At 44.4% G+C, this 26388-nt stretch overlaps 1 protein-coding gene across 2 annotated transcripts in view; it reads left to right on the top strand.

Annotated features, from left to right (window-relative positions):
• The window catches only part of DDI2 (DNA damage inducible 1 homolog 2), a 44498-nt gene that overhangs the window by 11043 nt on the left and 7067 nt on the right, over positions 1-26388 (top strand). For both annotated transcript variants that reach the window (XM_023193489.2, XM_023193488.2), the window contains exons 3-8: positions 2076-2312; positions 5182-5308; positions 10406-10533; positions 16134-16262; positions 22501-22604; positions 24166-24355. In XM_023193489.2, coding sequence (XP_023049257.1) covers positions 2076-2312; positions 5182-5308; positions 10406-10533; positions 16134-16262; positions 22501-22604; positions 24166-24355 — 915 coding nt within the window. The remainder of the gene's footprint in view (positions 1-2075; positions 2313-5181; positions 5309-10405; positions 10534-16133; positions 16263-22500; positions 22605-24165; positions 24356-26388) is intronic.

Raw genomic sequence — 26388 nt, 5'->3', positions numbered from 1 at the left:
ATTCTGATCACTGTGGAATTGCTTAGCGTACTGTCATTTATAACGTTAAACACAATTATCTCTAAGAACAGTACTCATTGTTCAGACAAGTTTGACCATCAAATATGTTTTTTGGAGTTGAAGGAATGTTCATTGACTCAGGCCTAGCCCCTCATTCTGGCTCTCCTTGTTTACTTTTCTTTTTCATTTTTCTTTTTTAAATAACAGTTTTATTGAGATACAATTCATGCATTTAATTTTTGTTTACTATATTCATGAACTGTGTAACCATCACCACAATCCATTTTAGCATATTTCCATTACCTTAAAAATAAATCCTATACCCATTTATAGTCATCTCCCATTTCCCCCTAGGCTCCGCAGCCTAGACAACTACAGGTCTACTTTCTGTCTCTACGTATTTACCTATTTCAGACATTTCATATAAATGGGGTCATACAATGTGTGAATCCTTTGTGTAAGAATTAAAATTCCCTTTTATCTTGCTTTCAGTTTAGTAAGGTCAGCTGAGCCTGGCATATAGAACCTGGGAGTTCTGGCTTCTAAACTATAGTAGCTTTTGGTGTAATCAGCACTGAGAACCTATGCAAGTCCCTTTTCTTCTTTTCTATAAAATGATGACACTGTTTAGCCCCACAGGGGCATGAAAAGAGCAGAGATGCACAGGTGAAAGTATAAATTCAGAGAACTATTAAGAACTTCCCTGAGCCAGTATGTTTAGCACTGACTTGCAGAATTTAGCATCTAATATTTATGCTGCTCACTTGATATATATAATATCCTTTGATCCGGCTGGGCAGGGTGGGTCACTCTTATAATCCCAGTGCTTTGGGAGCCTGAGGTGGGTAGATCACCTGAGGTCAGGAGTTCGAGACCAGCCCGGCCAACGTGGTGAAATCCCATCTCTACTAAAAATACAAAAAATTAGGTGGGCTTAGTGGCAGATGCCTGTAATCCCAGTTACTCAGGAGGCTGAGGCAGAAGAATCACTTGAACCCAGGAGGCAGAGGTTGCAGTGAGGCAAGATTGCCATTGCACTCCAGCCTGAGCAACAAGGCAAGACTCTGTCTCAAAAAAAAAACAAAAAATTCTTTAATCCAAGCACCAAGGCTGTTTGAACCATATGTCAGACCAGGGTAGGATTTTTCTCAAGAACAACCAGACTTATGCAATTATATTTATTGAAACTAGCTTTAATTTTTTTTTTTTGATACAAAGTTTCATTCTTTTTTTTTTTTTGAGACGGAGTCTTGCTCTGTCGCCCAGGCTGGAGTGCAGTGGCCAGATCTCAACTCACTGCAAGCTCCACCTCCTGGGTTCACGCCATTCTCCTGCCTCAGCCTCCTGAGTAGCTGGGACTACAGGCGCCTGTCACCTCGCCCGGCTAGTTTTTTGTATTTTTTAGTAGAGATGGGGTTTCACCATGTTAGCCAGGATGGTCTCGATCTCCTGACCTCGTGATCCGCCCATCTTGGCCTCCCAAAGTGCTGGGATTATGGGCTTGCCACTGTGCCCAGCAAAGTTTCATTCTTGTTGCCTGGGCTGGAGTGCAATGACGCGATCTTGGCTCACTGTAACCTCCGCCTCCCAGGTTCAAACGATTCTCCTGCTTCAGCCTCCTGAGTAGATGGGATTACAGGCGATTGCCACCACACCCAGCTAATTTTTGTATAATTAGTAGAGATGGGGTTTCCCAGGCTGGTCTGGAACTTCTGACCTCAGGTGATCCAGCCGCCTTGGCCTCCCAAAGTGCTGGGATTACAGGTGTGAGCTACCGCGCCCGGCGGCTTTAATTATTTAAAAACATAAATTAAAAACCTGATGTCTATTGTGAGATATTTTATAAGCTAAAAATTTGGGGTTACTACTGTCACCTTCCCCCTATTTTTCTTCTTTCCTATTGATTCACTCTCAGCCTGCAGTCTTTGTATTCAGAGTCAGATGAGAAAGAACAAGGGTAAAGTCTACAGTTACCTTTGCTGTTGTCATGTACCATGTATGAGCAAGTGTTCTGCTGTTTCCTTCAAGTGCTTGTTTTTGTAATTTGAGTAAACTGAATTGATTTTCCCCAACAGACTTACCCCGAATAGATTTCAGTAGTATAGCTGTGCCTGGCACATCAAGTCCCCGGCAGCGCCAGCCACCGGGAACACAGCAGTCCCACTCATCTCCTGGAGAAATAACTTCATCTCCTCAGGGCTTGGACAATCCAGCCTTGCTCCGAGGTATGTTGCTGGCCAACCCGCATGAGCTGTCCTTGCTGAAGGAACGCAATCCACCCCTGGCAGAAGCTCTGCTCAGTGGAGACCTTGGTAAGCTTATAAATTTGGAAGGCAGTTAGGCTGGCCTGAGGTGAAGAAGCTGTGTCATAGCAAATGTGAAGAGACTCAAGCAACACTGTGTGAAATGATTTATTGAACATACCAGGTTTTTCTCTGTGAGAGGTGGATTCGTGCTAAAGTTAAAGGCTGAGTTAATTGGAATCAGCAATAGAGTTTTTGGAGTGAAATCCATCTAGGCCACCCCCCTCGGTTTACTTTTTGTTTTCCTCATTGTTTTGGCAGCACATAACCTAGGTGCTGATTTTTTTTTTTTTTTTTTTTTTTTGAGATGGAGTCTCGCTCTGTTACCCGGGCTGGAGTGCAGTGGCGCAATCTTGGCTCACTGCCACATCTGCCTCCCAGGTTCACACCATTCTCCCGCCTCAGCCTCCTGAGTAGCTGGAACTACAGGTGCCAGCCGCCACTCCTGGGCCAATTTTTTGTTTTTAGTAGAGACGGGGTTTCACCGTGTTAGCCAGGATGGTCTCGATCTCTTGACCACGTGATCTGCCCGCCTCAGCCTCTCAAAGTGCTGAGATTACAGGCGTGAGCCACTGTGCCTGGCTGGTACTAATATTTTAACCTGTTAGATCTTCAATTAAAGAGAGCACCAACAAGCCAGCTGATGCCAGCTGGCATTTTTTTTTCAGTTACAGGAAACAGGTTCAGTGCCCTGTATGGCAAAATGAAATCACTTTAACCTCAGTGTACTGCAAGTTATTTTTTGTACTTTTTGTAGAGATGGAGTTTTGCCATGTTGTCCAGGCTGGTTTCAAAATCTTGGGCTCAAGCAGCCTGCCTGCCTTGGCCTCACAGAGTGCTGGGATTACAGGCATGAGCTGTCGCACCCAGCCAACTTTTAGCCATCTTTATGAATCGAGTTTTCTCTGTAAATTACTCTCATTTTACTCTTGGATTTATGAGTTAAATTGGGTTAAGTCTAAAAACATAACAGACACTTAATGACTCGTTCCTCAATTGACTGTCTTTAAATTGGCAATCTTTACCTTATAGCGAAATACACAGATTTTAAATATACAATTCCTTGAGTTTTGACAAACTCCTGTAAGCCCAATCAAGACACAGGACATTTCTCTCACTCTGGAAAGTTTCGCTATGTTCCTTGCTAGTCAGTTTCCTCTCCTTATAGGTTACTACTGTTTTGATAATCTTACAGTTTAGTTTCGCCTGTCTTCATGTATATGGAATAATAGAGTGTCTGCTCTTTCGCGTTAGGCTTTTTTTTTTTTTTTTTTTTTTTTGAGAGAGAAAGTCTCACTCTCTCCCAGGCTGGAGTGCAGTGGTGCGATCTCTGCTCACTGCAACCTTCGCCTCCTGGGTTCAAGCAATTCTCCCACCTCAGTCTCCCAAGTACCTGGGACTACAGGCGTCCACCACCACACCCGGCTAATTGTTGTATTATTAGTAGATAGTACATGTTGACCAGACTGGTCCCAAACTCCTGGCCACCATGTTGGCCAGACTGGTCCCAAACTCCTGACCTCGTGATCCACCTGTCTCGGCCTCCCAAAGTACTTTCATTCAACTGAATGCTTTTTAGATCCATCTGTATTATGTGCATTAGTAGTTCAGATAAACCTTGTCATAATATCTTTTAATTTCTTATGTCAGCATGTCTAATCACCAAAGACCGTGATGATGGGGCATTTAAGTTTGCACACTTAAACGTACCACCATTTAAGAAATTGCGAAATAGGCCAGGCGTGGTGGATCACCTGAGGTCAGGAGTTCAACACCAGCCTGGCCAACATTGTGAAACCCCATCTCTACTAAAAATACAAAAAATTAGCTGGACGTGGTGGCAGGCGCCTGTAATCCCAGCTACTTGGGAGGCTGAGGCAGGAGAATCACTTGAACTCGGGAGGTGGAGGTTGTAGTGAGCCGAGATCGCGCCATTGCACTCCAGCCTGGGCAACAAGAGTGAAACTCCATCTCAAAAAAAAAGACAGAAATTGCAAAATAGATTCTTATTGTAATGTACATCTTGTAGCAAGCAGTGTTTTCTCTAATTTTCCTGCCTATTATTTCATCAGAACACACACAAAATATAGGTAGACTAACAATAGTTTATACTTAATTTATCTGGCTTAAGGCAGGGCATGTTATAAAGGAAATGAAACTAGAAGAGGAAAAGGAGATTATATAATGCTGTATTTTGTTTCTAGGTAATAGGACAATGAGCACAATGGGGAGGAGTGAGGACAATGGGGAGGAGTGGGGACATTCATCTGCCACATGGTCACTCCCCACCGTTTTAAATTGGAAAGTTGTTACCTCTGAGTAGAAACAATATGATAGATAACTTCTTATAAAAGATTTTTGCAGATACTTTTTTTTTTTTAAGACAGAGTCTCACCATGTCACCCAGGCTGGAGTGTGTGGTGCCATCACAGCTCACTGCAGCCTCGACCTCATGGGCTCAAGCCATCCCCCCACACTTGAACCCCCACCCGACAGTAGCTGGGACTACAGGCATGCACCACCATGCTTGGCTAATGTTTATATTTTTTGTAGAGACAAGGTCTTGCTATGTTGCCTAGGCTGGTCTCGAACTCCTAGGCTCAAATGCTCCTCCCACCTCAGCCTCCCAAAGTGTCGAGATTATAGGTGTGAGCTACCACACCCAGCCACAAATACTTTCTTTATGCTGAATTTAAATGACGAAATAGCCTTGACTCAGAGAATAGAAAGTAAATGTAATTGCTCATTTCAAATAAGCTTTAGGCATCCTCTCTGCATCTCTTACAGATGTAGTTTGAGAAATTGTTTGGTGTGGGAAAGTATTGATAAAGGTTGAAAATACAGCGGTATTTAAGATTTTTCTCCCTTATTTTTGTAGAGAAATTCTCTAGAGTCCTGGTGGAGCAGCAGCAGGACCGAGCCCGGAGAGAGCAAGAAAGGATTCGTCTGTTTTCTGCTGATCCTTTTGACCTTGAAGCTCAGGCAAAGATAGAAGAAGATATAAGGTAATGGCCTGTTCATCTAAAGAACAAGACTCAGAGACCCCAGATTTCCCAAACTGCAGGTTATCTGACATTAGTTGGGCAACTGCTTGGAGGCAGCTTCTCTGTTTTGCAGTTGAGATAGTAACCTCAGGCCGGGCACAGTGGCTCAAGCCTGTAATCCCAGCACTTTGGGAGGCCGAGATGGGCGGATCACGAGGTCAGGAGATCGAGACCATCCTGGCTAACGTGGCGAAACCCCGTCTCTACTAAAAAATACAAAAAACAAAAAAACTAGCCGGGCGAGGTGGCGGGTGCCTGTAGTCCCAGCTACTCCGGAGGCTGAGGTACGAGAATGGCGTAAACCCGGGAGGCGGAGCTTGCAGTGAGCCGAGATCCGGCCACTGCACTCCAGCCTGGGTGACAGAGCGAGACTCCATCTCAAAAAAAAAAAGAGATAGTAACCTCAGTCTTTTAGTTTAGTCTCTCCTCTTTTCTACGCATTTCGATTCGACGTGACAAAGATATAGGTGCTGAGTTTAATGACTGTTCTAAAATTTTAAGGAAGACTCCCTGACTAGCAGACGGAGCATCATAACACAGTTCTAGATAAATGACCCCAGACTGAGCAGAAGCCACCCTCTGGTGAGACCACAAGGCTGGTTGCATATTACATGGGCTGATTTGACTTTCTTTCTTTAGACATATTGTGTGAGTCCTGACTAAATCCAGGGCTTAAACATGATTGGATTAGAGAGGGCTCTGGGCTGATGGAACATTGGTAGTCCTAAATCTGTTTTCCTGCTGCATTTCTCGTACTGGCCTCAGTGGATAAACTGAATGTTGGACATGTTTCCAGCCCTCAGTTTCTGTAATGCGGTGGTTCTCACCTGGGGCTATAGTAAAATCATATGAGAAGCTTTTAAAAATGGAGATGCTTGGGCTCTTCTCCCAAATCTGATGAATCAGAATTGTTGGGCATGGAGCTAAGGCAAGGACAGTGACGCCGTTCCGGCCTCAGTCACACTGATAGTCACAAGCAAGATTCTGTTCAGTCATTCTCTGAAAAAAAGGACAGCTGCTTTTCCCGCCTCAAGTCAGTTTTTGTTGCTAATTGTGAAAAAGTATAACTAAGAAGAAGATAACAGCAATGATACTTACACTTAGACTACTCAGCCTTTTAGGGACTGTGTCGTCATTTTGGTTACTTAAATGAAGCCTAACTTGGTCATTGTATTACACTATCAACTTAGAAATCAAATCATGCTTTTTTAAACTTCTCATTCTTTTTATCTTTTTTTCTTTTTTATTTTTTTTTAGACAAGGTCTCACTCTGTCACCCAGGCTGGAGTGTATTGGCACAATCACAGCTCATTGCAGCCTGGACCTTCCCTAGACTGAGGTGTTCCTCTCACCTTAGCCTCCCAAATAGCTGAGAATACAGGCATCCGCCACCATGCCCAGCTAATTGTTTCATTTTTTGAAGGGACAGGATTTCAGCATGTTGCTCAGGCTGGTCTTGAACTCCTGAGCTCACGCAATCCACGCTCCTCAGCCTCCCAAAGTGCTGGGATTATAGACATGAGCCACAGCACTTAGCCCTTCCTCCTTCTTCTTTTTCATTTTTCTTTTTGAGACAGGGTTTTGCCATGTTGGCCAGGCTAGTCTCAAACTCCTGACCTCAATTGATCTCCCGTCTCAGCCTCTCAGAGTGCTGGGATTACAAGTGTGAGCACCATGCCCTGCCTCATACTCTTCTTAGTACGTTTGAAATCAGAAATACAGGCTAGTCATGGTGGCTCATGCCTATAATCCCAACAGTTTGCTCGAAGCGAGGAGTTTGAGACCAGCTTGGGCAGCAAAGTGAGACTCTGTCTTTACAAAAAGTAAAATAAATTAGCCAGGTGTGGTGGCATGCACCTTCCATCCTAGCTACTCAGGAGGCTGAGGCAGGAAGATCTTTCAAGCCCAGGAGTTGGAGGCTGCGGTAAGCTATGATTGCATTCCAACCTGGGCAAGAGAGTGAGACCCCCATCTTAGGGGAAAAAAAAAGAAATATAATTGTACACTAGAATTAATTGACAGCCCTAAGTCATTATGAAACTTCGTCTCAAAAAAATAAATAAGAAGAGAAGTGAAATAGATAGTGTCCATATGGCTCATGTTTCTTTCTAGGGCTTGAGTGAAGGAAATATAACACATCTGTTCTCTTCCCCACCCCCTGCTCAAGACGGAGTCTTGTTCTGTCGCCCAGGCCTGAGTACAGTGGCACGATTTCAGCTCATTGCAACCTCCTCCTCCCAGGTTCAAGAGATTCTCCTGCCTCAGCCTTCTGAGTAGGTGGGATTACAGGCATGCACCACCACGCCAGGCTATTTTGGTATTTTTAGTAAAGACGGGGTTTCACCATCTTGGCCAGGCTGGTCTCGAACTCCTGACCTCAGGTGATTCGCCCTCCTCATCCTGCCAATGTGCTGGGATTACAGGTGTGAGCCACTGCACCTGACCACATTTACTCTTTGAAAGGTGAAAACCTTGTACCTCTGAAGAGACTCTCTACATATGGACCCCAGAAAAGCCGAAGTAGCTGGTGTTATTGCAGAGGATTTTTTGTTGAAACTCATTTGGGTTGGAGTCCATGCAAGATGAAGTATACAATTAATTTTAGATTATTTCTATGTTTAATAATGGGCAATAGCATAAAACCTGTGTAATTATATCAAATGTCTATTAAAGTTTCATTTGGCTTGCTACACTAGTGATTCCACAGGGTATGTGAACACCGAGGTTCGATAGCTTTCATATTTGCCTAAAGGAAGGTGCCTTTGACTTTCTGAGTTTAAATTTTGTTGCAAAATGGCTGATAAAGCCATCAGTTCACTTGAGCTACATTATTATTATGAAAAGGGCAGAAACTATAGTTAGAGCCAGAGTCAGCAGAATTTTTGTTTGTTTGAGACAGGGCCTCTGACATCTAGACTGGAGTGCAGTGGCACGATCATGGCTCATAGCCTCAACTTCTCAGGCTCAGGTGATCTTCCCCCATCAGCCTCCCAAGTAGCTGGGTCTATAGGCACACCACCACATCTGGCTAATTTTCTTGTATTTTGTAGAGACGAGGTTTCACCATGTTGCCCAGTCGTGTCTTAAAGTCCTGGGCTCGAGTGATCTGTCCAACTCCCAGAGTGCTTGGATTATAGGTGTGAGCCATTTATAATGCTTGGCCTGAGGTTTATTTTTTGTTTGTTTGTTTGTTTAAGAGACAGGGTCAGCACCATAAAACAGGGCAAAAAAAAAAAAGGCCGTGTCTCACTCTGTCGTCCAGGCTGGAGTGCAGTGGTACCATCATAGCTCACTGCAGCCTCAGCCTCCCAGGCCCAAGCAATCTCTTGCCTCAGTCTCCTGAATAGCTGGGACTACAGGCTTCTGCTACCACGCTCAGCTAATTTTAGTGATAGGGTCTCACTGTGTTGCCCAGGCTGGTGTCAAACTCCTGGCCTCAAGTGATCCTCCTGCCTTGGCCTCCCAAAGTGCTGGGATTATAGGCGTAAGCTGCTGTGTCTGGCCTTAGTGGACTTTCTACAAATGGGCAGATAGTAAGTATTTTAGTCTTTGCAGACCGGACCATACAATCTGTGTTGCTCATGTTCAGCTCCACCACTGCCATGTGAAAGCAGCCATAGATAATACGACAGTATGTAAATGCATGATACCACTGTGTTTCCATGAAACTGTTTTTGCCTAAACAGCAGACTATGATTTACCAACCCTGAATTTACAGTGTAGTTTATCCCGAATCTGAGAACCTGTTCTGTTAGTGTCTCAGTCTTCAGGTAAGTTGCCCAGTCTCTAACCTAGTTTCCATTAATGTTGGTAGTATTTGATAATGTTAAAGGAGATTGATTTATGCTGTTTTAAGGGAGTAGAAAAAAATTGGGAATAAACATGAGATGTTAGAGTAAGCAATAACTCCCTTTTGTTGCTTTTCTCATGTAAGAATTAGAGTTGTGTTGATTTTTTTTGTTTTTTTTTTTTCCTTTTGGTGGGGAAAGATGGGGTTTCACCGTGTTGCCCAGGCTGGTCTGAAACTCGAGCTCAAACTCCTGAGCTCAAGGGATCCACCTACTTTGGCCTTCCAAAATGCTGAAACTACAGGTGTGAGCCACTGCACCTGGCATGTTGATTTTTTTTTTTTTTTTTTTTTTTTTTGAGGTGGTGTCTCGCTCTGTCACCCAGGCTGGAGTGTTGTGGCGCGATCTCAGCTCACTGCAACCTCCGCCTCCCGGGTTCAAGTGGTTCTACTGCCTCAGCTTCCTGAGTTGCTGGGATTACAGGCGTCTGCTACCACGCCCAGCTAATTTTTGTATATTGAGTAGAGATGGGGTTTCACCATGTAAGCCAGGCTGGTATTGAACTCCTGACCTCAGGTGATCCACCCGTCTTGGCCTCCCAAAGTGTTGGGATTCCAGGCGTGAGCCACTGTGCCTGGCCAGCATGTTGAATTTTTAAACAAATCGTTTCATGGATCAAATGAACTATGAAACACATGTAGTTTTAAGCGATGGATGCAGTTTTTTTGTAGCACAAGCTGTTATATGAGCACTGTATACTAGATGCTTTGTACCTCTCAGCAACGTAGGTAACAATTATCCTCAGTGTACAGATTAGAAAACCCAGTCCTGCAGATAAAGCAGCACAAGAAGTTGAAATATTTGTGTTTTCTGTTTGCAAACTTTTTGTAATGTTCTGGGCTTAGGAAATGTATTCAGATACCCAATAAATCCTCAGTTAAAATTGGAACATTCCCAGAGTTCTAACATTCTGCCAGAAAAATGGGGTTGTGACCCTTGCTCTCCAGTTTCTTATTTCTGAACATATAAAGGCAGCTCAGTGTTTTACATAGGGTAATTTTTATGCCTTTAGATTTTCTGCCAGCTGTTTATCTTACTGCCTCCTAGGAAATGATCTCTTGCCCCATATAGCACCAATTTTTCTATGACTCGGCTGCTGTGCTTGGGGCAAAAGATATGTACAAATCTGTTTTTTAATATTGTGACTTTGAAACTGATTTCTCTCCATGGAATTAATGCTTTCAGTGTCCCTGGTCTTGTTCTGTTACAGGCAACAGAACATTGAGGAAAACATGACAATAGCTATGGAAGAGGCTCCGGAAAGTTTTGGCCAAGTAGTGATGCTTTATATTAACTGCAAAGTGAATGGACATCCTGTGAAAGCCTTTGTTGACTCAGGTGACGTCTCTGTCTTTTATTTCTTGGTCTCCCCTCCAACATCCTTATCTGACATGGGAGAAAGGGAGGCTCAAGCATCTGTTCAGATGGCTGTAGTTTTTTTTTTTTTTTTTTTTTGAGATGGAGTCTTGCTCTGTCACCCAGGCTGAAGTGTAGTGGCGCGATCTTAGCTCACTGCAACCTCTGTCTCCTGGGTTCAAGCGAATTATCCAGCCTCAGCCTGCCAAGTAGCTGGGATTACAGGCGCCTACCACAATGCCCGGCTAATTTTTATATTTTTGGTAGAGATGAGGTTTCACCATGTTGGTCAGCCTGGTCTTGAACTCCTGACCTCAGGTGATCCACCACGCCCTGCCCAGATGGTTGTAGTTCTTTAGGCTGCTAACTCACCAGCCTGAGACTTACTGTTTCACTTGCCAGGCATTCTGTTGGTATTAGATTTCTTTCTTTAATCATTTCTTAACCAGTTCTGTATTTTGTGATGTCTCCTTTATCTTCCTAGCTCCCCTTGTCTAGCATCCTGAATTTCTTGGATATTTCTGTAAAAAACTAGGAATACATAGGTTTAGAAGAAGGAGCTATAAAAGGAGCTGTGTGGGGTATAGATCAAACACATTTCAGCCTGGCCTGTGCACCAACACTTTGCCAAGATTTGGGAGGAGTGTAAGGGTATCTGGGTGTGGTTCTTACCCTTAAAGAACTTAACAACCAGGTAAGGAGACAGGGATTCTTCTGCTTGAGGGTCCAGGTAATTCACATACTAGTTGGCACCTTTTCTATCAGTAACAACTGTTTGCTTTTTAGTAAGACTACACCATGCAGCATTTTGTGGGTGTATGACTAAGTGGTCTCATACATCTTAATTCTGGGTGTCTCACTCAAGGCTATAAGAAAAGTGAGTTCCTAGAGTAGAAAAATTCCCTGCTCAAATAGTATTTTCCTCCTTGGCTATGTAGTTCTATATAAAAAGAAAAAAAGTATTTTCTTTCATTTGTTCATCTACTCATTCCTGAGCACATGCTGGGTTTCAGCTCTCTCTCTCTCATTTTTTAAAGAGGGGGTCTCTGTCACCCAGGCTAGAGTGCAGTGGTGTGATCAGCTCACTTCAGCCTCCACCTCCTGGGCTCAAGTGATCCTCCAGCCTCAGCCTCCCAAGTAGCTGGAACTACAGGCACGTGCAACCATACCTGGCTGATTTTTTTTTTAACTTTTTGTAGAGAGAGTTCCCCTGAATTGTGCAGGCTGATCGGGAGTTCCTGACCTCAACTCTAATTAAGAGTTTGTACCTTGAGACTGGGTGTAGTGGCTCATACCTGTAATTCCTGCATTTTGGGAGGGTGAGATGGGCGAATTGCTTGAGCCCAGGAATTTTGAGACCAGCCTGGGCAACATGGGGAAACCTCGCCTTTACAAAAAGTACAAAAATTAGCCGGGTGTGTTGGTGCGTACCTGTAGTCCCAGCTACTTCAGGTGAATGTTGGAGCCTGTGGTGACTGCAGAGGTCAGGGCTGCAGTGAGCTGTGATCGTGCCACTGTGCCCCAGCCTGGGTAAGTGAGAGCCTGCCTTCGGGGGGCGGGGCGGGGAAAGAAGTTTGTATCTTGAGATACAGACATTCCTGGGAGAAGTAAATTTACTGATTATTCCGTTTTAAAAATGTCTGTTGTGTGTAAGGCCTTGTGCTGAGTGCTTGGTGATAAGACTTAGTGGCTGGAGCCTCAGAGGGCCCCTCTGTGAGTGAGAGACAAATACATAGGAGATGCTAATAGAATACTCAGTGTGTATTGATTCCTTATTGTGTGCCAAGCACCATGCTAGGTGCTTAATGTAATCATCTTACTCAATTTTATTTCATCCTCAGAACAGCTCTATGTACTTTGTTCTACTATAGTTCCTATCTTATCCATAAGGAAGCTTAGATAGAGAGAAGATCAAGTCACGCTTCCAGGTATACAGAGTTCGTGAGTGGTGGGCTTTGGATTCAGCCCCAGGTTCCCTTGATGCCAGAAATCGCAACCACTGTGCAAAAGTCAGGTGAATGTTGGATGGCTATAGAGACCACATTCTCACTCTGACCAAGGTGCTCAGGAGAGTCTTTCCAAAAGACAGCATTTGAGCTGAGGCTTTGGAAAATGCAGGAGAGCAGTGAAAGGGGCCCTTCTCATCCTGGGTTGCTTACTTTAAATAACTTGCTTTTGTAGATTAAAGTTAAGAAGGAGGAAGAAAAAGAGAGTATTGCCTTTCCAAATTCCCTTTTCCTTCATTATTTCTGGGCCTTTTAAAATCTAACCTTTCTCAAATGCCAAGAACTTTTATTTCTTATAAAGTATTGGGTACCTGTGAGTAATATGAGCAGAAGTGTTGGAATTGAGTGAGAGGCAAAGTCATTGCAAAAGGGCAGTCAGTTGAGGAGGAAGTGGGTCTTGAGCTGGATCTTGAAGCATCGGTGGAATTCAGAAAAACAGGAGAGGGAGTATTTTACAGGAGGGTCAAAGTGAGTGAATGGCAAAGGCGACATTCATATTCCTCCTGCTGAAGCAGAGGGTTTAGAGTAGTTAGAATGTAAGGCCAGAAAGAAACAGTGGAGCCAGGATGGGGTGGGATCTGAAGCTGTGGTGATGGTGGTTTGAAACTAATCTCATAAGGAGTGGAAACCATTGAGGACTTCTAAGCAGATGAAGAAGTAAGTGATTTGAAAATGGTACTGTTGGCCCAGTGCGGTGGCTCAAACCTGTAATCCCAGCATTTTGGGAGGCAGGTAGATCACTTGAGGTCAGGAGTTCAAGACCAGCCTGGCCAACATGGTGAAACCCCATCTCTACTAAAAATATAAGATCAGCCAGGCATGATGGTGGCACGCCTGTAATTCTACTGCTTAGGAGGCTGAGGCAGGAGAATCGCTTGAACCCAGGAGGCAGAGGTTGCATTGTGCTGAGATCACACCACTGTACTGCACTCCAGCCTGGGTAACAGAGCAAGACTGTGTTTCCAAAAAAAAAAAAAGTGATATTTTAGGAAAACTAAAGGTAGATACAGATCTGAAGAATTCTGTACACCTATGAGTCACAACAATTTCCTTGCTTTAAATTACACATCCACGGAATGGTTTGGAAGCCAGAACAATTGTCCTCTTGCAAGAGAATGGCAGCGTGAGCCAGGCTGATCACTATGGTCAGGAGAAAGAGCATCAGGACAGGCGCAGTGGCTCATGCCTGTAATCCCAGAACTTTGGGAGGCCAAAGCGGGCGGATCACCTGAGGTCAGGAGTTCGAGACCAGTCTGGCCAACACGGTGAAGCCCCGTCTCTACTAAAAATACAAAAAATAGCCGGGCATGGTGGCACTTGCCTATAATCCCAGCTACTTGGGAGGCTGAGGCAGGAGAATCGCTTGAACCTCGGAGGTGGAGCGTGCAGTGAACCAAGATTGTGCCGTTGCACTCCAGCCTGGGCAACAAGAGTGAAACTCGGCTGGGCGCGGTGGCTAACGCCTGTAATCCCAGCACTTTGGAAGGCTGAGGCAGGCAGATCACGAGGTCAGGAGATCGAGACCATCTTGGCTAACACGGTGAAACCTCGTCTCTACTAAAAATACAAAAAATTAGCCGGGTGTGGTGGCGGGCACCTGTAGTCTCAGCTACTCGGGAGGCTGAGGCAGGAGAATGGCGCGAACCCAGGAGGCAGAGCTTGCAGTGAGCCGAGATCGAGATCGTGCCACTGCACTCCAGCCTGGGTGTCAGAGCGAGACTCTGTCTCGAAAAAAAAGACGAAAAAAGGGCATCAGAAATTGCATAGACGTTATTTACAGGTTTGAGAGAATAAAGAAGACTAGGAGAAGAGTCAAAAGTGAGCAATGCACAGGTTTTATGGCTGTGAGAAAATAATCCCATTGGCAAAGTCAGAGAAATCCAAAGTGGGAATTATTTGGGGAGAAGGAGTTTTATGCCTGTTGGCTTTGACAGAAATGTCCAGCGCACAAGAATGTAGAACTAGAGTTTCAGGGAGAAATTAGGACAGTAAAGATTACAGAAGCGACTGTCTTCTACATAGGCCAACCTGCCGAGTATGTGTTTCTGGGAGAGAAGATAGCCTAAGTGCCCTCATATTTAAAGGGAAGAGAGTCTAATTGTTGGAGCAGAGTATGGAAGTCCACTTCTAAATTTTGGGAGACTGCATGATTTATTAGTAGTAGACTATAGTGTCCCAGTGTGAGGTTTTTGTTTTTAATTTTATTTTCTGAGCAGATAAAGTAGTAAATAATGTACTTACTTGCTTACATAGTGAGATGGGATATTACTATGTTGCCCAAGCTGGTTTCCCACTCCTTGGAGGTGATCCTCCTGTCTTGGCCTCCTAAAGTACAGTTGCAGGCGTGAGCCACTACACCCAGCCCAAAGTTTGATATCAAAACAACTTGATAGGGCCGGACACCGTGGCTCACACCTGTAATCCCAACACTTTGGGAGGCGGAGGTGGGCAGATCACTTGTGGTGAGGAGTTCCAGACCAGCCTGGCCAAAGTGGTGAAACCCCGTCTCTACTAAAAATACAAAAATTAGCTGGACGTGTCGGACGTGGTGGCTCATACCTGTAATCCCAGCCCTTTGGGAGGCCGAGGCGGGTGGATCATGAGGTCAGGAGATTGAGACCATCCTGCTAACACTGTGAAACCCCATCTCTACTAAAAATACAAAAAAAAATTAGCCGGGCGTGGTAGCAGACAGTACTTGGGAGGCTGAGGCAAGAGAATGGCATGAACCCAGGAGGCGGAGCTTGCAGTGAGCCGAGACTGCGCCACTCCACTCCAGCCTGGGTGACAGAGTGAGACTCCATCTCAAAAAAAAACAAAAAAAAAGGCCGGGCGCGGTGGCTCAAGCCTGTAATCCCAGCACTTTGGGAGGCCGAGACGGGCAGATCATGAGGTCAGGAGATCGAGACCATCCTGGTAACACGGTGAAACTCCGTCTCTACTAAAAATACAAAAACTAGCTGGGCGAGGTGGCGGGCGCCTGTAGTCTCAGCTACTCGGGAGGCTGAGGCAGGAGAATGGCGTAAACCCGGGAGGCGGAGCTTGCAGTGAGCTGAGATCCGGCCACTGCACTCCAATCCGGGGGACAGAGCAAGACTCCGCCTCAAAAAAAAAAAACAAAAAAACAAACAAAAAAAATTAGCTGAACGTGATGGTGCAAGCCTGTTAATCCCAGGTACTCAGGAGGCTGAGGCAGGAGAATCGTTTGAAGCCAGGAGGCGATGGCTTAAAGATACTTGGTAAAAAGTGCAAAGTACTGCTAATTTAGCATTGCCATCTGTAGACACAGGACATCATTGCTTTCTCCTGGTAAAGTTTTAAAATGTCATTTAATTATTACATTGCTGCAGAATATTCTTTGCTCAATGTCAAATTTTATATAGTGTTTCTGATTACAGAGTAGAACTGAAAGTTGATGAGGCAGGGCAGGACACTTGCTAGGTAGAAATGATTTTGTAGAGAGAAAAGCCTTGGGGTGTACTTGGTTTTTGTTTTATTATTAATTAGTGCTGTATTTTGAGTCTTCTCACAAAGTGGATTTTGTTTTTATTGTCTGATGTTTCTCTACTCCTCCAGGTGCCCAGATGACTATTATGAGCCAAGCTTGTGCAGAAAGGTGTAATATAATGAGACTGGTGGACCGTCGGTGGGCCGGGATTGCCAAAGGAGTGGGCACCCAGAAGATTATTGGAAGGGTACATCTAGGTGAGCAAAAGGCACTGGGGCTTGCTGTCCTTCTGTAGGCTATTTGTAGGTAGGGTAATAGATTTTCAAGTTTTTAGAGGGTTTTTTGTTCTTATTTTGTTGTTGTTTTAAATTTCTTTTGTGTGGGTATGTCTGAGCCAGTGAGCCTAATTTCTAGAAGTTTTAAATCCTGTGTTCTGTCAAAGTTATGTGTTTCTGCTGGTTACAAAAAAACTAGTCTCTTCTACCTTTCTATTTCCTGAAAAGCTAATCCCTTTCCATTATTTTAGCTGATTTATTTTGATACTTACCTCCGTATTTCTAAATAACATGTTTATTTTGCTGTTTACTTACATGACTGTGTTTGAGAGCTGAGCCATCTAATTGAATGTGATTGCTTTTCTTTCATGGCTAGTATTATTTTCTCTTAGAATTAATAATTGTTCTGTTTTTCTCACTTGGTTTCTTGCGTAGTATTCATCCTAGGCATTTCCTAATTATGTAAATCTCCTTTAAATCGATTCAAGCACACCCAATAGCCTTTACATTTCATCCTGTCAAAGACACTTCTTGAGCCTGGACCGGCAGTTTTAGGCCTGCTTCAGAGCTGTTGTTTTGGAATTTGACTTGACTGAGTCCTGCAGATTCCTTTCTCCTCTGTCGTGTGTTAGATTACATGAATCCCTTGTCTTCCTCTTTTTTATCTGCTCCTCAGTTTATTGGAGTGCATCATCCAATAACTTTCTTAGAAGAAGTGTGTGGGAGTAAATTGAGACTAAGTATCAGACATGTCTTTTTTTTTTTTTGAGGCGGAGTCTGGCTCTGTCGCCCAGGCTGGAGTGCAGTGGCCGAATCTCAGCTCACTGCAAGCTCCGCCTCCCAGGTTTATGCCATTCTCCTGCCTCAGCCTCCGGAGTAGCTGGGACTACAGGCGCCCGCCACCCGCCACCGCGCCCAGCTAGTTTTTTGTATTTTTTTTTTTAGTAGAGACAGGGTTTCACCGTGTTAGCCAGGATGGTCTCCATCTCCTGACCTCGTGATCCGCCCATCTCGGCCTCCCAAAGTGCTGGGATTACAGGCGTGAGCCACCGCGCCCAGCCCAGACATGTCTTTTTTCCCTACCTTCTACTAGTCTGCCTAGGTTGGAAATCATTTTCCTTCACAATTTTGAGGCATTGCCCCTTAACCTTTTCACTGTCAGTGTTGCTGCAGTGAGGATGGATTCTTTTCCGATTCTTGATCCTTTATGTGAAAGCTTTCTTTTTCTTTTCTGTTTGTTTTTGAAACAGTCTTTGTTCTGTTGCCCAGGCTAGAGTGCAGTGGCGCAGTCTCGGCTCACTGCAACGTCCACCTCCTGAGTTCAAGCGATTCTCCTGACTCAGCCTCCCCGAGTAGCTGGGATCACAGGCGTGCACCACCACACCTAGCTAATTTTTGTATTCTCGCCATATTGGCCAGCATGATCTCTCTCAAATTCCTGGCCTCAAGTGATCGATCCACCCACCAGGCCTCCCGAAGGGCTGGGATTATGGCGTGAGCCACGGTGCCCAGCCTTGTTTTTCTCCTTTGAAGCTTATAAATCTTCCCTTTGACCTCAGCGTTTTGAGTTTTCACAATGGATGCTTGGGTGTGGATCTCTTCTCATATAATGTACTAGGTACTTGGTAACCTGTATAGTCTAGATGCTCACATCCCTCCGTTCTGGGGACTTTCTCTGAATGATTTTGACGATGATTTTCTCCCCTCTGGAATGTCTGTTATTCACATAGGATAATCTATCCTGGTCTTGTCCTCTAGTTTTCTTCTCTTTTGTTTTTCTGTGGGATTTCTTCAACTTTGTCTTCCAACCTTTGTGTTGCATTTTGTATTTGTTTGTATTTTACTTTATATGGTTTTCATAAATGTCTTGTGATCCTTGGCATCAGCTCACATTGAAGAGTGGGCCACTGGCTGGCTGCGATGGCTCACACCTACAATCCCAGTGCTTTAGGAGGCTTATGTGGGGTGATGACTTGAGGCCAGGAATTTGAGACCAGCCTGGGCAACAAAGGGATAACTCATCTCTACAAAAATTTTTGTTGAATAGCTGGGTGTGGTGGCAAGTGCCAGTAGTCCCAGCTGCTCGAGAGGCTAAGGCAGGAGTATTGCTTGAGCCAGGGAGATAGAGGCTGCAGTGAGCTGTGTTCATACTACTGTACTCCAGCTTGGGTGACAACGAGACCTTGTCTCAAAAAAAAAAGGAGTAGGCCACCAAAATGCTTGTTTGGAAAATGACCTGGGTAGGCAGCCATGGCCCTTGTGGCCTTCACGGTAGGATGGGTCTGGAAGTTGGGAGGAAGAACAAGGCTGGCATGTCAGTTGGATTTTATTTATTTCCCCTGGTTTTCAGTTAGATACTTGTTCTATCCCTGTCTCCCTCCATGCTCACCTCTGTTAAGAGTGCCTCTGTTTCACCCTCTCCAGAAAATAAGGCTCTAGTCTGCTACCGGGGTGAAGGGTCTCCTGGCCTAGCAGAGTGCAGGAGGGATACCCCAAGGGCTAACTGTGCCTCTGCAGCCTTCCTGCCAGCCTTGCTGCTTTGGGCCCATCTCTCCTCCTATCTGCAGAGGTATTTGTGACCAGTTCCTATGCCCCATAGGAGTTCTGTAATGTCAGTTGGGTTGCTGCTCAGTTTTCCTCACTGTCATCTGCTTTTTAGCTCTAAAATTTTGTTCTTATGTTCTCTACTATTATATTTGGCCTTAAAAAGTTATGCCTTAGTGCTGAGCGCAGTGGCTCACGCCTGTAATCCCAGCACTTCGGGACGCTGAGGCGGGTGGATCACCTGAGGTCAGGAGTTCGAGACAGCCTGACCAACATGGTGAAACCCTGTCTCTACTAAAAGTACAAAAATTAGCCCAGCGTGGTGGCGGGTGCCTGTAATCCCAGCTACTCAGGAGGCTGAGGCAGGAGAATCACTTGAACCCAGGAGGCAGAGGTTGCAGTAAGCCAAGATCGTGCCATTTCACTACAGCCTGGGCAACAAGAGTGAAACTCCATCTCAAAAAAAGAAAAATGTGTGCCTTAGACACAACCCAGAAACCCTTTTTGTAATGTTTTAGAAGTAAATGTAGATAAATGCGTGTGTTCAGTCCTTCATCTCTAATCAGAATTCTTTTTATTTTCTTGTTTCATTATCTGTTTAGTAGATGTTTGCTATAGAGAACTTCAAAAGTATAGAAATGTGAGATGAAGGTAAAAAACATTCCTTAAATTCCTGTAGTGAGAATCAACCACCGATATCATTTGGGCATATCTCCTTCTGGTCTTTTTTCTGTGCATTTTTTTATCTTATAAAAGGTGATTATTTCGGACGGGCATGGTGGCTCATGCCTGTAATCCCACCACTTTGGGAGGCCAAGGTGGGCAGATCACGAGGTCAGGAGATCAAGACCATCCTGGCTAACACGGTGAAACCCCGTCTCTACTAAAAATACAAAAAATTAGCCGGGTGAGGTGGCGGGCGCCTGTAGTCCCAGCTATTCGGGAGGCTGAGGCAGGAGAATGGCGTGAACCCGGGAGGCGGAGCTTGCAGTGAGCCGAGATCACGCCACCTGCACTCCAGCCTGGGAGACAGCGAGACTCCGTCGCAAAAAAAAAAAAAAGTGATTATTTCATGTTTAAAATTTTATGTTCTGCTCTAAGAAAAAGTGAAACTTTTTCCCAATGTCACTATAAATTTCAAAATAATTATTTAAATAAGTGAATAAATGTATAGCCTTTTGTTGCAGGTTTAAGGATCAGCTTTTGGGTTGTTTTCTTTTTTCTTTTTTCTTTTTTTTTTTTTTTGAGACAGAGTCTTGCTCTGTTGCCCACACTGGAGTGCAGTGGCGCAATCTTGGCTTACTGCAGCCTGTGCCTCCCAGGTTCAAGCGATTCTCCTGCCTCAGCCTCCCAAATCGCTGGGATTACAGGCCTGAGCTGCTGCGCTTGGCCAGTTATGTTTCCTATTATACCATGGCAGCATAGCTTTCTGCATATTTTGATTTTTTTTCCTCTAGTCAAGATTCCTGTAAGTAAAACTACTGAATCAAAGTTCCGGATGCTTTAGGACTCTTGATATGTTGCTAACCTGTACCAATCCGGTTTATCTGCCACTGAATGAATATGCATCTTAATGTCCTGTACTGTTAAGCAATATTAGTTTTCCCTCTTAAATTTACAAATAAGGCTGGGTGTGGTGGCTCATGCCTAAAATCCCAGCACTTTGAGAGGCCAAGGTGGGCGGATTGCCTGAGCTCAGGAGTTCGAGACCAGCCTGGGCGACATAGCGAAACCACATCTCTACTAAAAATACAAAAAATTAGCCAGTTGTCGTGACGTACGCCTATACTCCCAGCTACTCCAGAAGCTGCGGTGAGAGGATCACTTGAACCCAGGAGGCAGAGGTTGCAGTGAGCCGAGATCATGCCAGTATATATCAGCCTGGGCAATAGAGCAATATTCTTTTCTCAAAAAAAAATTTTTTTTTTACAAATAAAAGAATGGTTTCTTATTGTAAGTTACTTTTCTTTCATTGCAAATCATAGTTTTTTTACACATTTGCTTTTCCTTTCTTTTGAAATATGTGTGTCTGTTTATCAGGGTCTTTGTGTTTCTCTTATTGATTTGTGTAGGATAAAGATAGTTCAACTATCTTATTCTCATACTTTGCTAAACACAGTAGGACTGAGTTTTGCAGGAATGCCATAAACTGGTTCCTTCAGGGGCTGAGTTCTCAGATTTTTGATGGCTTTAAGTGAGAAGATAATAGGAGGAGACAAAAGAAGTACCAAGCTCTCTGGCCATCCTTGTGGATTTTACATCCGTGGCTATGATCAGCATGAAAAAACCCTTATAGCTATAGGAGAAACCTAAATAAAAGGAAAACTTTACCATGGATTAGAAGATTCAGTATGTTGGGGATGGCAGTTCTCCCACATTCATCCACAGAACCATTGAGATGCCATCAAAATCCTGGTTGTTTGTGAGACTGGATGTGCTCATTTTAAATTCGGCATGGGCTCTATATTGTGAGAATGGGCAAAATACTCTAGAACAACATTGCCTTCTAGATGTCAAAGGACTATCTGGAAGATATGAGTAGAAATAAACCCATGATTATATGAACCTTGATCAATGAGAGGAAGTCTTACAGAGCAATGGGGAAGTTTTAGGAAACGTTGCTGGGACAAGAGGTATCCATGGGGAGAAATGAATTAGAAATTGGATCCTACCCACACCACACAAAAGCAAATTCAGGGTAAAGACTTAGATGCGGGGGAGGGAGGATTGCTTGAGCCTAGGAGTTCGAGACCAGCCTGGGCAACATAGCAGACCCTATCTCAAAAAAAAACCAAAAACAAAAACAAAAGAACCTGAAACCTAGATGTGGAAAGGAAAGTTACAGATTTTAGAAGAAAATACGCAATATCTTATGTAAGAAGGAATTCTTTAAAAATAGATCATCTGCTGGGTGTGGTGGCTCACTCCTGTAATCCCAGCACTTTGGGAGGCCAAGGCAGGATGACTGCCGGGGGCCAGAAATTCAGGACCAGCCTGGTCAGTACAGGGAGACTCAATCTCCACAAAAAGGTTTTGGTGCGGTGACTCACGCCTGTAATCCCAACACGTTGGGAGGCCAAGGTGGGCGGATCACGTGAGGTCAGGAGTTTGAGACCAGCCTGGCTGACACAGTGAACCCTGTCTCTACTAAAAATACAAAAATTAGCCAGGTGTGATGGCACGCATTTGTAATCCCGTCTATTTGGGAGGTTTAGGTAGAGAATCAGAGAATCACTTGAACACAGGAGGCGGAGATTGCAGTGAGCCGAGATCACGCCACTGCACTGCAGCCTGGGCAGCAGAGCAAGACTCTGTCTCAAAAAATAATAACGAAAAGAACTTTTTGGCTGGACCCGGTGGGTCATGCCTGTAATCCCAGCACTTTGGGAGGCCGAGGTGGTCAGGTAACCTGAGGTCGGGAGTTTGAGACCAGCCTGACCAACATGACGAAACCCCGTCTCTACTAAAAATACAAATATTAGCCAGGCGCGGTGGTGCATGCCTGTAATCCCAGCTACTTGGGAGGCTGAGGCAAGAGAATCACTTGAACACGGGAGGCAGAGGTTACCATGAGCCAGGATCGTGCCATTGCACTCCAGCCTGGGCGACAAGAGCGAAACTCCATCTCTCTTTTGAAGTACATAACAATAACTTTTTCTCTTCATGTGCTTTTTAGCTCAGGTTCAGATTGAAGGAGATTTTTTGCCATGTTCCTTCTCTATACTTGAGGAACAGCCCATGGACATGCTTCTGGGACTGGACATGCTTAAACGGCATCAGGTAATTAAGAGCTTCACTTACCTTTTTTTTTGCATCTGCTTTTTGTAATATGGTTATTACATTGTTTTTATTGGTTATGTATACTGGAAAACTAAGAAATACGACTTTTCAAACCTGGAAATGTCCTTAAATTATGTTGTTACACAAAGACTGAAATGATGTGTCAGTACAGATAGAATCTGTTTTTGTGAAATCTCTCTGTGAATCTGTTAAATCTTGCCAAATGTTTTGAGATTGTAAAGGACAGTTTGGTTCCCTTATATAATTTTCAGATTCTGGTTAGATCCTGATTAGTAGTTTTTTGATAACCTGACTAAAAGTGTAAGTCGACTAAGTCTTTAGCATTCTCTGATGCTGATCAAACAGTACTTGGGAGGAAGACCTTCAAGGTTAAGGAATGTATATGTTATGAGTGAAAGTCTTTATTTAGTACAGGGTGCATAATTAATATATTAATTTGTGTTGATATTTATCTTTCTACTGTAAAGCACAGTATTTTAAGATATACTGCCGCCATTGAAGAAGCAGTTAGTCCACTGGGTAATTAGACGAGATCGGGCATGTTCAGGGTGGTAGGGCTATAGACCCCACTGGGTACTTCACATTTTTCACAGTAGGGTTTTGTATCCAGTCAACCTGTCAGGTACAGTGGTACATCCTGTAATTCCCATTTTTGGAGGCCAAGGAGGGAGGATTGCTTGAGATCAGAATGAGTTTGAGACCAGTCTGGGTGACTTAGTGAGACCCTGTCTCTACAAAAAATACAAAAATTAGCCAGGCGTGGTGGTACATTAGCTACTCGTGAGGCTGAGGCAAGAGGATCCCTTGAGACCAGGCTGTAGTGAGTCAAGATTGTGCCACTACACTTCAGCCTGGATAACAGAGCAAAACCACAACTCAAAAAACAAAATCGAGTTAAAAACAATTGAAAATATAGCTAATCAGTATTTTTATGTCACTGTTTTAATATATTTCTGTAAAAATAGATGCATCATAGTGATAATAACACACAGCATTCTAAATAGAACGAATGAATGAATGAATGTATGTATCAATAAAACCTTGTCACTGCCTTTCCTTATTTTTTTAGTCATGGTATGGACCTGCAGTCTCCACCTTTATAGATGTAAATCATATATGTGCACAACTGTCTATTAAGTAGTTATAAAATACACAAAAAAGGAAGTTAGCATTAGTATGGAGTAAAGAATACTGTGGAGACTGCCTTGCCTGGTGCCATCTTGGCTCACTGCAACCTCCACCTCGCAGGTTCAAGCGATTCTTCTGCCTCAGCCTCCCAAGTGGCTGGGATTACAGGCATGTGCCACCACACCTGGCTAATTTTTGTATTTTTAGTAGAGACGGGGTTTCACCGTGTTGGCCAGGCTGGTCTGGAACTCCTGGCTTCAGGTGATCCGCCCTCCTCAGCCTCCCAAAGTGCTGGGATTACAGGCATTAGCCACCGTGCCTGGCCATTTGTGATTGGAGTTTTAAATTAAGGATCATAATGTTTCTGCATGATGTTTTATCTGCTATTATTCTTTGGTTTCTTTCTTCTAAGTGTTCCATTGACCTGAAGAAAAATGTACTCGTGATCGGCACCACAGGCTCCCAGACCACCTTTCTTCCTGAGGGAGAGCTACCAGAATGCGCCCGGTTGGCATATGGGGCCGGAAGAGAGGATGTACGGCCAGAGGAGATTGCAGACCAAGAATTAGCAGAAGCCCTTCAAAAATCAGCAGAGGATGCAGGTATTTGGAATGGCTGAACTCTTCAATACTTGTTATTGATGGGTAAGCCAGGGAAATGTGGGCCTCAGAAGGGGTAGGAACCTTTCCAGTTTTTTTTTTTTTTTTTTTTTTGAGGCGGAGTCTCGCTCAGTCGCCCGGACTGGAGTGCAGTGGCCGGATCTCAGCTCACTGCAAGCTCCGCCTCCCGGGTTTACGCCATTCTCCTGCCTCAGCCTCCGGAGTAGCTGGGACTACAGGCGCCCGCCACCTCGCCCGGCTAGTTTTTGTATTTTTAGTAGAGACGGGGTTTCACTGTGTTAGCCAGGATGGTCTCGATCTCCTGACCTCATGATCCGCCCGTCTCGGCCTCCCAAAGTGCTGGGATTACAGGCTTGAGCCACCGCGCCCGGCCCCTTTCCAGTTTTTAATCAGTCTCATGGTCCAGTAGTAGATGTGTTCATTATTTGTCAGTCTCATGGTCCAGTAGTAGATTGTTCATCTTTGTCAAGATCTTAACCTCCTCCTTTGATCTTCCTTTTTTTAATTTTTTTATTTTTGGGAGACGCTGTCTCACTCTGTCACCCAGGTTGGAGTTCAGTGTGCAATGTGACATGATTGTAGTTCACTGTACGCTTGACTTCCTGGCCTCAAGCAATCCTCTCATCTCAGCCTCCTGAGTAGCTGGGACTAGACCTGGCTAATTTTTTTTATTTTTAGCAGAGATAGGGAGATGGGGTCTTGCTGTGTTGTCCAGGCCTATCCAACTCCTGGGCTCAAGCGATCCTCCTGCCTTGGCCTCCCGAAGTGCTGGGATTACAAGTGTGAGCTACCATATCCAAACCCATCTCTTAATACAATAATAAAAAAATCTGTATTCTGGCCCAGCGTGGTGGCTCACGCCTGTTACCCAGTGCTTTGGGAGGCTCAGGTGGGCGGATCACCTGAGGTCGGGAGTTTGAGACCAGCCTGGCCATGGTGAAACCCCATCTCTACTAAGAATATAAAAATTAGCAGGGTGCAATGGCACACCCCTGTAATGCCAGCTACTTGGGAGGCTGAGGCAGGAGAATTGCTTGAACTTGGGAGGCGGAGGTTGCAGTGAGCCAAGATGGCACCACTGCACTCCAGCCTGGGCAACAGAGTGAGACGCTATCATAAAAAGGAGAAACATTCTGTATTTTAGTATTTCAACAGATTAAGAACAGCTCAGTCCATTGCTATGTTTAAGATAGATTGGGGTTATTTTGCTTAGATACATTTTAGAAGCTTCCTAAATTTTTTTTGTCTTTTTTTTTTTTTTTTTTTTTTTTTCCTTTTTGTGGAGAATGGGGTATCGCTGTATTACCCAGGCAGGTCTCGAACTCCTGGGCTCAAGCTATCCTCCCGCCTCTGCCTCCCTGAGAGCTGGGATTACAGGCGTGAGCCACCGCGCCCGGCTTCCTAAATTTTTTTAGGAAGTTTTTTTTGGTATATTTTTGTTTTGTGATTTTCCTAAAGAAAATTATGACAGTAAAAAGTTCAGGGAATAGCTTTATCCTAAAGACGAAAGTGGTAAGAGTTGTAAAAACAACCAGGCAGCTTTTGCCACTGTTTTACTGGAGAACATTCAGATGTCTGTCATTGAGCTTTAGAATGGGTGTGGGTAGCAGATGGAGTTTTCCAATTTGACTTTGTTCAGAATCAGCCCCATCACTTTTTAACTTAGTTTTACATATAAAGTATAGTTTGAGTCAGGGCGTGGTGGCTCATTCCTGTGATCCCAGCACTTTGGTAGGCCGAGGCAAGAGGAACACTTGAGCCTGGGAGTTTGAAACCGGCCTGGGCAACATAGTGAGTCTCTGTCTCTACAAGGAAAAAAAAAAAAAAGAAAAAAAAAGCCAGCCATGGTGGCTCACCTATAGTCTCAGCTGCTTGAGAAGCTGAGATGGGAGGATCACCTAACCCCAGGAGGTCAAGGCTGCTGTGAGCCATCATTGCGCCACTGCACTCCAGCCTGGGTGACAGAGTGAGATCCTGTGTCAAAAAAAAAAAAGAATTGACTCCCATCACCTTTT

This window comes from Piliocolobus tephrosceles, chromosome 1, assembly GCF_002776525.5.
Source record: "Piliocolobus tephrosceles isolate RC106 chromosome 1, ASM277652v3, whole genome shotgun sequence".
Lineage (NCBI taxonomy): Eukaryota > Metazoa > Chordata > Mammalia > Primates > Cercopithecidae > Piliocolobus > Piliocolobus tephrosceles.
This window is presented reverse-complemented; position numbering and strand designations above follow the sequence as displayed.